Below are 12815 nucleotides of genomic sequence, written 5' to 3' on the forward strand. Positions count from 1 at the left end.
ATCACATTGCTGTTTGTGGAAGCTTGCTGTGCACAAATTGGCTGCTGCGTTTCCTACATTACAACAGTGACTACACTTCAAAAGTACTTCATTGGCTATAAAGTTTTTGGACGTCCTGTGGTTGTGAAATGCACTATAGAAATGAAAGTTGTTTTTTTTGTGAGTAGTCGTCATCATAGGCAGTCCCTCGAAGCGAGGATGACTTGCTTCCATGCCAAAAAGGGATTTCACAGGTGCTTCAATGAAGGACCTAATATTCCAGGTCCCAAACTACATCTTGAAGGGTGAAAGATGCCTGTGCGTGGATTTTTTTTTATAAACGTGTGGTGGCCGTTGCACACCAGCCACCACACAGGCTTGACAGAGCTAGGTCTTGATCCACTGGTAAGGGTTAACCAAAACGACTGGAGACCAGCTCTGCTGCACGGACCTAGTGTGCACACATATCACAGTGTGGGCTGGCCCATGCTGCCCCTGAGCCCTTGACTCTTCTGGGCCCTGAACTCACTCCTCACCTGGGCCTCGATTACGTCACTCCACAATCACTCGTCACTCCAGCGCCCCGGCCTTGCCGCTCCTGCTGTATCTGCCCTTGCTCCAATCACCCACCTGGACCTTGATGACGTCCAATCTAGTCGCCCTCTTTTTGCTGCTGTAGCCCTCCTGCACCTGCTCGCACTGTACCTTGCAGTGGTATGCCACCACGCTGCTCCAGGGGCTGCTCACCGCTCCTTTTATGGCTCCGACCTGCCGCTGATGGTCTCTCGCAGATCAGGGCCACCATGCTGTCCAGAGGCCGCTCCTCTTATGGCCTCAACCTTTTCTTTGAGTAACTCATTATTGGCTCCTGTGTGCATACTCCTTGTAAACAAACCTCACCATGTACATCAATACTGAATATTGACCAATCCTGGTTACACAAGGGCATTATCCTTTAATTCTCAGCTTCGCTAGCACCCAAATGAATTTAGTTGCCTAGGATATACTAGAGTTTCTGCCTTTGTTACCTTCTGGAATCATCGAATCATACAGCATAGAAGGAAGCCATTCGACCTGTCGTACTGGTGCTGACTCTCCAATTAGTCTTTCCCCAGAGCAGGGAGGTTCTGCTTGAACTGTATAAAACACTAGGCCACAGCTTGAGTATTGCGTGCAGTTCTGGTCACCACATTACAGGAAAGATGTGATTGCACTAGAGAGGGTACAGAGATTTATGAGGATGTTGCCTGGACAGGAGAATTATAGCTATGAGGAAAGATTGGTTCGGCCGGGGTTGTTTGCTTTGGAACGGAGTAGGCTGAGAGGAGACCTTTTATTGAGGTGTATAAAATTGAGGGGCCTGGATAGATTGGATAGGAAAGACCGGTTTCCCTTAGCAGAGGGGTCAATAACCAGGGGGCAAAGATTTAAAGTAATTAGTAGGTTTTGAGGGGATTTGAGGAGAATTATTCTCACCCAGAGGGTGGTGGGGGTCTGGAACTCACTGAAAGGGTGGTAGAGGCAGAAACCCTCACCACATTTAAAAAGTACTTGGATGTGCACTTGAAGTGCCGTAATCTGCAGGGCTACGGACCAGGAGTTGAAAAGTGGGATTAGGCTGGATAACTCTGTCGGCCAGCACGAACATGAATGGGCCGAATGGCCTCCTGTGCTGTAAACTTCTATAACTTCAGGGGTTGTTTTGTGTCGTTTCTGCTCATTTAAAGAGACACGAGTGTCTTTTTAAAAACGAGTGATGGTGTGTGTGTGACCTATCTTCTTGCTGCTTCTATAAGTTATTGGGGCGGGTGCAGGAGGTGAGGAGAGACACGGGTGTATTCAAATAAGCTTTTCTGAAAGTGTTTAAAGGCTGACTGGGGAAGGCTCGCTTGCTGACCTCCGTAATTGATGCCTGATTCTGTTTGACAATCCAGCTGGAGTTTATAACCAAGTGTCTTGTCCGAAGACCCAACTCGTGTTTCATTCAGCTTAGGCTCACACTTACTCATTTGGGACAAAGGGTTTTTTTTAAGTTTGACTCAAATGCAACAAACTAGATCTACTTGTGCAGCTGTGCTTTATGCTGTAAATTGATATTGAAGTTTTAACTTGGAGATATTCTTCAATCTCTCCATCAAAGCGGGAATCTTTCAGTCTGCTCATCAGCCGTGGCTCCGAGTCACAAGGTTGTGGATTCACAGTCCCATCCAGAGTTTCGAGCACAAAACCTAGGCCGACACTGCACTGCTGAGGGAGCGCTGCACTGTCTGAGGTGCCGTCTTTCAGATGAGATGTTAAAACCGAGGCCCTGCCTGCCCTCGGGCGTTGCAAAGTATTTACAGAACAGAAACAGGCTATTCGGCCCAGCAGGTCCATTCTGGTGTTTATGCTCCACACGAGCCTCTAGCCATCTAAATGCATCTATGCTAATTGTCTTCTCTCACAGACCCTCCATACACTGGGGGAATGGTCTGGGTCCTCAGCAGCAGCCTGTGGCTGAAAGAAAAAGACTTGGATTTATATAGCACCTTTCACGACTACCGGATGTCTCAAAGCACTTTACAGCCAATGAAGTATTTTGAGAGTGTAGTCACTGTTGTAATGTAGGAAATGTGGCAGCCAGTTTGCGCACTGCAAGCTCCCACAAGCAGTAATGTGGTGATGACCAGATAATCTGTTTGTTTTTTTTTCTGATTTGAGGGATAAATATTGTCCCAGGACACTGGGATAACTCCCCGGCGCCTCTTCAAAATAGCGCCACGGAATCTTTTGCGTCCACTTGAGAGACGGGGCCTCAGTTTAATATCTCATTCAAAAGACGGCACTTCCGACAGTGCAGCGCTCCCTCAGCACTACACTGGGAGTGTCGACCTAGATTCTTGTGCTCAAGTCCCTGGAGTGGGACTTCTGACTCGGGTGAGCCTGCTACCTATTGACTCTCAGCTGATTGACTGAGTACTGTCAGAATCTAACTGGGGTGAGTTGGAATTTAAGATAACAACAATACATATTATTTAAGATGCTTTTAAAAACATCCCAAGGTGCTTCACAGGAGTGTGGTCAAACAAAATTTGACACCGAACCACAGATATTGGGGCAGGTAACCAAAAGCTGGGGCAGGTAACCAAAAGCTTGGTCAGAGGTAGGTTTTAAGGAGAAACTTGATCGAGAGGTTTAGGGATTGAATTTCAGGGCATTAGCAGCTGAGGGCACGGCCGCCAGTGGTGGAGCACTGAAAATCCAGGATCCACAAGAGGCCAGAACTGGAGAAGCTCCGATAACTGAGGTTTGTAAAGCTGGAGGTGGTTACAGATAGGGAGGGGCTAGGCCATGGAGGGATTTGAACACCGGATAAGAATTTTGAAACTTTCTCCGAGGTAGAATATTGCACAGAGCTGATTGAAGACACAGAGCAGCAAGTCACAGATTCTTTCTTTCTTTCCCCATTCAATGCCCTAATGAAGGCAGGGTGCTCAAAATAGCAGACAGTATGATAAACGTGGCCTCGCCAGTGATCTATACAAGCTTAGACCTGCAGGCACGTCTGAGTATATTTGATTTAGATTTGCTGATAATCGCTTACCGTTGACTGAAACCATCCAGTGAGTAATCAGCAATCCTAGAATGGTTACAGTACAGGAGGAGGCCATTCGGCCCGTCGAGCCTGTGCTGGGTCGACCCACCCAAACACTCTCCTTTTTTTTCCAAAATGTACTCTTGTTGCAAATTGTACAGTGGGAGCAGCAAGGGACTAATGCAGTGACCCTGTTGAAATGTAACTCTTTGACCAAGCTTTTGGTCACCCATCCGAATGTCTGCCCCCTTTTTGGCTTGCTGCCAATTCTTGATGAAAAGAATGGCTCTGAAATCCCAGTTTCTTCTTCCTGCAGGCACTCGACTAAGAATGGGAGAAAAGATGCATATTACCTTTTGGTCAAATGCTCGCCAGAGATACTGGTCCTAAGGCCTCCTCTTGCACAATGGTTTTCAGTACATGCGCATTGCGTGCCGAAAACAGGCTTTTCCGATGCCTTCCTGGGTCCGTACACACCTGGGGAGGCTGAATACTTGGACCAAATGACCATTTCTCATTTACATACACTACCTTCTAAAGAAAAACTTGTAATTATGTAGTGCCACCAGACGTCCGCAAGCACTTTACAGCCAATGACGTACTTTTTAATGTGGGAAGGACGGCAGCCAATTTGCGCACTGCAAGCTCCCACAAACAGCAATGTGATAATGACCAGATATTCTGTGTTTTTAATGTTCATTGAGGGATAAATATTGGCCAGAACATTGGGGGTAATTCCATAGAATCTCTTGCATCCACCAGAGAGCAGATGGGACCTCATTTTAACATCTCATGCGAAAGACAGCACCTCTGACAGTGCGGCACTCCCTCAGTACTGCACTGGAGTGTCAACTTAAATTTTTTTTTGTGCTCCAGTCCCTGTAGCAGGATTTGAACCCACAACCTTCTGACTCCGAGGTGAGGGTGCTACCCACTGAGCCATGGCTAAAGATGAAGCACCTTCCCTTGATTATCATTAGTTATCCAACCTGTTACCTGAGTTCCACTGGCATCCAAAGTGTTGAGGAATACTTGCTCAGTTTACATAGGATGTACAGCACTCAACGTGGACATTCAACCCAACCACTCCATACGAGCCTCCTCCCACTCCTCCTCTTCATCAAACCCCATCAGCATATCCTTTTATTCCTTTCTCCCTCGTGTTTATCTAGATTTGCTTAAATGCATCTGTGCTATTCGCCTCAATCTCCCCATGTGGTAGCAAGTTCCACTCTCTGGGTGAAGTTTCTCCTGAATTTCTTATTGGTGACTATCTTTTATATTTATGGCCATGAGTTTTGGAACATAAGAAATAGAAGCAGGAGGCTCACTAGCCCTTGTATCCTGTTCTGTTTTGGGCCCCCACAAGTGGGAAGGTTTCCCCCTACATCTACTCTATCAAAGCCCTTCATAATTTTTAAAGAGCTCTATCGGGTCACTAGCCTAAGTTAGCTTTTGATCAAGGGAATTGTGGCAAATGGGTAAACTAACAAATCGAAGTGTAGGCTGGGCTGGCTCGGATATATTTTTAATACTGGGTAATCATATTCTTCGAACGATGGGGTTATTAAAAATTTGTTCCTGCCAACACTTTTTTTTTTGTATTGACCTTAGACCCCGATCCCGTTCCAGGGACAGCGGAGAGGAAACCGAAGCCATCCAGGAGCGCTTCTTCCGACCTCACTTCTTGCAGGCACCAGGAGACATGATAATTCAGGAGGGGAAACTCTGCAGAATGGACTGCAAGGTAACTGGAACCTAGTGCAAAGGCAGAAAGAAATGGCCTGATCTGTTCTATTCTCTCACTTCAGCCGTGGCTCAGTGGGTAGCACTCTCGTCTCGGAGTCAGAAGGTTAAAATGAAAGCATTTATATAGTGCCTGACATGACCACATGAAGCGATTTACAGCCAAGAACTACTTTTGGCATGCAGTCACTGTTGTAATAGAAACATAGAAATTAGGTGTAGGAGTAGACCATTCGAGCCTGTACCACCATTCTATATGATCATGCAACTTCAGTACCCCATTTCTGTTTTCTCTTCATAGCCCTTGATCCCTTTAGCCATAAGGGCCGCATCTAACTCCCTTTTGAATATATCTAACGAACTGGCCTCAACAACTTTCTGTGGTTGAGAATTCCACAGGTTCACAATAGGAAACCTGGCAGCCAATTTGTGCACAAGCAAGCTCCCTCAAACAGCAGTATGATGACCCGAAAAACATTTTTAATATGTTGATTGAGGGGTAAACATTGGCCAGGACACCGGGGATAATTTTCCCAGCTTTTCTTCGAAATAGTGCCATGGGATCTTTTTTCATGTCCGTCTGAGAGCAGACAGGTCCTCAGTTTAACGTCTCATCCAAACGATGTCACCTCCGACAGTGCTGTGCGTCCTCAGTACTGCACTGAAGTGTCAGCCTAGATTTTTTTTTTTAATTTTTTATTTTGCACTCCACTCTCTGGAGTGGGACTTGAACCCACAACCTTCTGTCTGAGGTGAGTGTGCTACCCACTGAGCCACAGCAGACACAGCGTGTGGGTTCAAGTCCCACTCCAGAGAGTGGAGTGCAAAAAATCTAGGCTGACACTCCAGTGGTGTGCTGCACTGTCGGAGGTGCCGCCTTTCAGATGAGGGGTTCGGTCGAGGTTCCAATCATGACATTTAGAGGAGTATTGAAGGAAACTATTAAAGGTTTCAGAGAAAGACCAGAAAAGTGGGATTGAGTAGCTGGCTCTGATGTGAACCAACACTGGCATCAGCACAATGGGCTGATTGGATACTTTTGTGCTGGAATTTCTGATTCTATCGCCCTTGACCCTGAAGGGGAAGAGGTCCTGTAATTCTGACATCAAGAGGCAAGTAAATTATACATCTGGTTTAAGCATCAGTTTATATTTGAGTTTGTGGCGTTTGTTGATGTTTGCTGTGATGATGGTGACCTGGGGTCACCCGCAAAACTTAAAGACTTCCAGATGAAGGTTTTTTCAGCCCTCATTTGCTCGATGATCCCTTGTATACAAATGTTTTTTTTATTGTGGTTGAGGTCCATTTTTTGTCATAAAAGGCTGCTTTCCATATGTCCTGTTTGAAGTCGAAAGGAAATCCTGCCAGTACAAGATAAAACCTAACATAGGGCAAGCGTGCTTTGCCTGTTGGCTGTGTGTGGAAAAACTACAGAAATTGTGTAACGCAAGTGTCTTTTTTTTTGTATTTAACCCATCTTGTGTAACTAATGTACCCTTGGGTGTTGTGCATAATGTACCCTTGGGTGTTGTCATCATGCCCAATACAGTCCCCACCACACACACACCGTCACCATTTATTCCCAGCAGCTGCCTGTATCGGATCTGTAGTGCTGACCATTTGAAGTCACCATAGGTGCCAATTACAGAGACGCCGCTTAAACTGTGTTACACACCGGGTGTTTTGTGCAATTCAAGCACCTACTTGCGCAGCCTCTAGAGGGTGCAGAGTAGGTTTATAAGGATGATGCCAGAAACGCGAGGGTATACGTATTGGGAAAGGATGACCAGACTGGGTCTCTTTTCCCGTGGGGTGGGGGGGTGGCAGAGAAGAAAGAGAAAGACGGCTGAGTGGTGCCCGAATAGATGTCTTTAAAATTATGAAAGGTAATAGTGGATACAGAGAGAATGTTTGTGGGGAAGAGCATAACTAGAGGCCATCAATATAGCAGTCACCAAGAAACCCAATAGGGAATTCAGAAGAAAATTCTTTACCCAGAGAGTGGTGAGAATGTGGAACTCTCTACCACAGGGAGTGGTTGAAGTGAATAGTATCGATGCATTTAAGGGGAGGCTGGACAAGCTAATGGGGGAGAAGGGAATAGAGGGTTATGCTGATAGATTTAGATGAGGAAAGACGGGAGGAGGCTCGAGTGGACTAGTTGGGCCAAGTGGCCTGTTTCTGTGCTGTACATCCTGTGTAATCATGCCAGTGCTGCCAGTCCTTCATACTGACTTGCTGAGCACGTCCCGGCTCCATTTTAAACTTCGGAAAGGGGTTGTTTTCCCTCAGTGGGTTTAAGTATCAACCAACTTGACTGAGGTGACCCATTCTGGCGCAATTTTAAGCTGGGAGAGAACGCACTTGGCCTGTTTAACACTCCCTCCTACAGACAGCAGTCGGTTCCAGGGCTTTAATCTCAGCAAATGTTGATCGATTCATCGATCATTAGTGCAAGCCTTTGAATCGCCCTCTCTGTACATGGTGCAGATGAGAATTATCCTGAGATCTGTGGTCTCCCCTCCAATTCGGGCGGGCATTTGTTGGTTACCCCAGCCACTGGGCAGAGCGGGCAAATCACCTTGGCACGAACGGAATCGATGGGGTCTACACTTTTTTTTTTAAAAAGGCTAACACTACCTCTGGCATTAAATGACTGTGTCTCCTCACCGATGGCTGTAAGGGTCTTGTGTGATGTGTGTCAGGAAGTTTCTAACCTGTTCAGGTGGATGAGAGCCCACAAGGCAGAACTACCCATAAATTCAAGTCTTTCTATAATGCAGTACAGAATGACTGTGTGAAAGAAAGAACTTGCATTTCTATAGCGACTTTCACAACCACCGGACATCCCAAAGTGCTTTACAGCCAATCAAGTATTTTTGAAGTGTAGTCACTATTGTAATTTAGGTAAATGCAGCAGCCAGTTTGGGCACAGCAAACTCCCACACACGGCAATGACCGGATAAACTGTTGTAGGGGAGTTACCCCCACTGTCCTGGACAATCAACATCACAAAAACAGATTATCTAGACATTATCAGCTTGCTGTGTGTAACTTGGCTGCTGCCTTTCTCGCATTGCAGCAGTGAGGACACTTCAAAAGTACTTGATTGGCTGTAAAGTGCTTTGGAATAACCTGAGTTTGTGAAAGGTGCTATATAAATGCAAGGTTTTTTTAGTGATGATTGAGGGATAAATATTGACTAGGACACTGGGGAGAGCTCCCCTGCTCTTCTTTGAAATAGTGCCATGGGATCTTCTAGGAAAAGCAGACTTGGTTTAACAGCACCTCTGAAAGTGCATTCCTCGGGGAATGTCAGCCGGGATTATGGGCCCGATCTGTGGAGTGGGATTTGAACCCATGACCTTCCAAGTGCTACCCGCTGAGCCATGGCTGAAGTCGGCCATCATGTTTGGGTTACAAGGATGAGGTTGGGTGGGTGTGGGGGGAAAGGGGGAAGTTTTACTTTTTTTGTGAAGCAGTTTGGCAGGTTTTCTGATATTAAAGGCGTTATATAAATGCACTTTTTTTAAAAAAAAAACAGAATGCAGGAAACACTGAGCAGGTCAGACCGGCTGTATCGGAGACAAAGGGAGATCCCAACAGAGTGAAGAGCAGGACTTCTTCAAGATTGGGTATTCCTGGCAGAGAAGTGAATGAACCATCAAAACAAAATACTGCGGATGCTGAAAAATAAAAACCGAAAATGCTGGTCACAGAACCTGCCTGACCCGCTGAGTATTTCCCCTGTCCAGCAATCGCAGTACTTTGTGCTTTCATTGTATAGCTCGGGTGGGCAAGACATTCATGAAGGCAAAATGGAGGGAGTTTGTTGGTTTCTGGTTGAACGCTCACTGCTAACGGCTGAAGCATTTTTATTTCCTGATGCTGAGTCACCAAAAAGTAATTACAAAAATGAAGTTTGGGGTGAGGGAGGAGGTGGGGAAACTCTCTCTCAAACCCCATGTCGCATCAGTCTGGATTTCACTCACTTCTGCACTGCCGACTGTAGTAAATTACAGGTCTGCTAGTCAGCCAGGATGTTAACACAGTAGCCTCCAGGCATTTCTGACAACAGCTCTTAATAGACATTATGCACGTAGGTATAATTTCCAATGAGATAACGCTAGTTAAAAATGGGTAACATCAGACACTTGAGGTTGAGCCCAGTCTGGGCTGAGTCAGGTGCCTGTAGGGTAGTTGAGTCCAAATTAAAGATGTGTAACTCGCCTTGTCTGCTTCTGAACAAAACCGAGCGCTGAGTAGCGTACTGTTGCACTGTAAAGTCACGCATTACCTGTGTCCGCAGCTCCTGGGAAAAATCTGCACCGTGAAGTCCATTGTATTACCCCACCCACGCTTGTGTATAACAAGTCCGTGCGGTGTTCTCGATAAAAGGTTGTTGCCACCAGCACAAAGCTTTCCCTTTCAAGCCCAACAATGACTGATCAAGGTTTAGAAAGCCAAGCCAATTTGTAACCATGTTGGTTTAACAAGAATTCCTGCGGCTTGTTACTTGAGCATAGACAGAAGCTTTGGGCTGGGCTTGTGTCAAATGTATTGCGAAGTGCACACAGGTGCTGGTCTAACACCTACCTGGAACTTGGTTTTAATCCTGCATTCAACTTTCACAAAGGGGATCCTTATCTTCACATTTCCTCTGGGTGTGAATGTTTTCCCACGGGAAGCGCTTTGCCTCTGATGGTTTTTTAAATTGAAGCCACCTTTTTTGTTAGTGAACCATGTACATGTTTAAATAGATGTATGCAAAATTGACGGGCAGGAAAAGTCCATCAAGCCTGCAGCCACCCCCCCCACACCACGATGGCTGGAGCCTCATGACTAGACACTTCCTACTCCCCCACATCCATGTGATCTCCTGGGAGAGGCAGGAAAAACCCAGGGAGAGTAAAAAGAAAGACTTGCATTTATATAGCGCCTTTCACGACCACCGGACATATCAAAGCACTTAACAGCCAATTAAGTATGTTTGGAGTGTAGTCACTGTTGTAATGTGGGAAAGGCAGCCAATTGCGCACAGCAAGCTCCCACAAACAGCAATGTGATAATGATCGGATAATATTTTTTTAATGTTGATTGAGGGATAAATATTGGCCCCGGAACACCGAGGATAACTCCCCTGCTCTTCGAAATAGTGCCACGGGATTTTTTTATTTCCACCTGACAAGACCTCTGTTTAATGTCTCATCCAAAAGACGGCACCTGAAACAGTGCAGCACTGCACGAGTGTCGGCCTGGATTTTTGTGCTCAAGTCTCTGGAGTGGGACTTGAACCTACAACGTTCTGACTCGAGAGGCACAAATGCTACACACTGAGCCACGGCTCGGGGAAAAAATACTCTGGAAAATTCCCCTCTGACCTCTCGGGCAATGGAAGCCAGTCCAGGAGGCCACACGGGCTAAGTGTTACCTGTAAAGACACTCACCTTCTATACGATGTGATCTCGGGGGCCCCAGTCAGGAACCAGTCCCACTCCCTCTTGAAGGTGGACTAAGTCAGCACCCACCGCATCAGCCGGCACCATATTCCAGAGGTTCACTACTCTGGGTAAAGAACAACTGCCCAACATCCAGTCTATTCCTACTCTTACACCATTTAAATTTGTATCATAAGAACATAAGAAATAGGAGCAGGAGTAGGCCATACGGCCCCTCGAGCCTGCTCCACCATTCAATAAGATCATGGCTGATCTGATCATGGACTCAGCTCCACTTCCCTGCCCGCTCCACATAACCCCTTATCGTTTAAGAAACTCTCTTTCTGTCTTTAAATTTATTCAATGTCCTGGCTTCCACAGCTCTGAGGCAGTGAATTCCACAGATTTACAACGCTCAGAAGAAATTTCTCCTCCTCTCTGTTTTTAAATGGGCGGCCCCTTATTCTAAGATCATGCCCTCTAGTTCTAGTCTTCCCCCATCAGTGGAAACATCCTCTCTGCATCCACCGTGTCAAGCCCCTCATAACCTTACACGTTTCGATAAGATCACCTCTCATTCTTAACTCCAGTGAGTAGAGGCCCAACCTACTCCACCTTTCCTCATAAGTCAATCCCCTCATCCCTGGAATCAACCTAGTGAACCTTCTCTGAACTGCCTCGAAAGCAAGTATATCCTTTCGTAAATATGAAAACCAAAACTACACGCAGTATTCCAGGTGTGGCCTCACCAATACCCTGTATAGCTGTAGCAAGACTTTCCTGCTTTTATACTCCATCCCCTTTCCAATAAAGACCAAGATACCATTGGCCTTCCTGATCACTTGCTGTCATCATCATAGGCAGTCCCTCGGAATCGAGGAAGACTTGCTTCCACTCCCAAAGTGAGTTCTTTGATGGCTGAACAGTCCGATACGAGAGCCACAGACCTTGTTACAGGTGCGACAGACATTCGGTGGGGCTGGTTTGCCCGCGCGCTCCTTCCGCTGCCTGCGCCTGGCCTCTTCTTGCTCTTTTCGTCAAAAAGCTAAACGCCCTCCCAGATGGACTTTCTCCACCTCGGGTGGTCTGCGGCCAAGGTCTCCCAGGTGTCCGTGGTGATGTCGCACTTTACCAGGGAGGCTTGTACCTGCGCACTAACCTTTTGTGCTTCATGCACAAGTACCCCCAGGTAGCGGCACTTTGACAGAAAAAAATCAAAGAGCAAGTTATTATTTAAATGGAGAAAGATTGCAAAGTACATGACCTCACACTTTGCAACATTATACGCCATCTGCCAAATTTTTGCCCACTCACTTAGCCTGTCTATGTCCTTCTGCAGATTTTGTGTGTCCTCCTCACACATGGCTTTTCCTCCCATCTTTGTATCGTCAGTAAATTTGGCTACATTACACTAAGTCCCCTCTTCCAAGTCGTTAATATAGATTGTAAATAGTTGGGGTCCCAGCACTGAACCCTGCGGCACCCCACTGGTTACTGGTTGCCAACCAGAGAATTAATCATTTATCCCGACTCTCTGTTCTGTTAGTTAGTCGATCCTGTATCGATGCTAATATATTGCCCCCAACCCCCTGAACTTTAATCTTGTGCAATAATCTTTTATGGGGAAGATCCTTTGGTTCTTCCCCAAAATGCAATTTCTATCTTGTGTAGCTAAAGGTGTTGCATTGCTTTAAACACTGCATCCTCTCAACAGGAAATCCCTAAGAAATACATAAAACTTACAGCACAGAAACAGGCCCATTATCCCAACTGGTTTATGCTCTACACTCTTATTATTTACTTCATCTCATCACCCCCTATCAACACATCCTTTTATTCCTTTCTCCCTCATGTACTTCCCTCTCCACCTCAGTAAGAGTGTTTTTTGAGCGAGAGGTATATTTGAAACAATTATTGTGACAGCCACTAAATGAGCTGGGGTTGTGGTTTCCTATTGAGTTCCTGAGCTCGGCCCATCTAAGGTAGGCAGGTTAGAAATCTGAACAGAGGATGCTGGAACCAGTCCACAGGGCAGGCTAGCATCTGTGGAGAGAGAAACAGAGTTAACGTTTCGGGTC

The 12815-nt window shown here is 46.2% G+C and overlaps 1 protein-coding gene across 6 annotated transcripts in view; it reads left to right on the plus strand.

Moving 5' to 3' along the window:
- Positions 1-12815, plus strand: part of palld (palladin, cytoskeletal associated protein) — a 508296-nt gene that overhangs the window by 478318 nt on the left and 17163 nt on the right. For all 6 annotated transcript variants that reach the window (XM_070877935.1, XM_070877956.1, XM_070877941.1 and 3 more), the window contains one exon: positions 5168-5300. In XM_070877935.1, coding sequence (XP_070734036.1) covers positions 5168-5300 — 133 coding nt within the window. The remainder of the gene's footprint in view (positions 1-5167; positions 5301-12815) is intronic.

Source organism: Pristiophorus japonicus, chromosome 1 (genome assembly GCF_044704955.1).
Source record: "Pristiophorus japonicus isolate sPriJap1 chromosome 1, sPriJap1.hap1, whole genome shotgun sequence".
Taxonomy (NCBI): Eukaryota; Metazoa; Chordata; class Chondrichthyes; family Pristiophoridae; genus Pristiophorus; species Pristiophorus japonicus.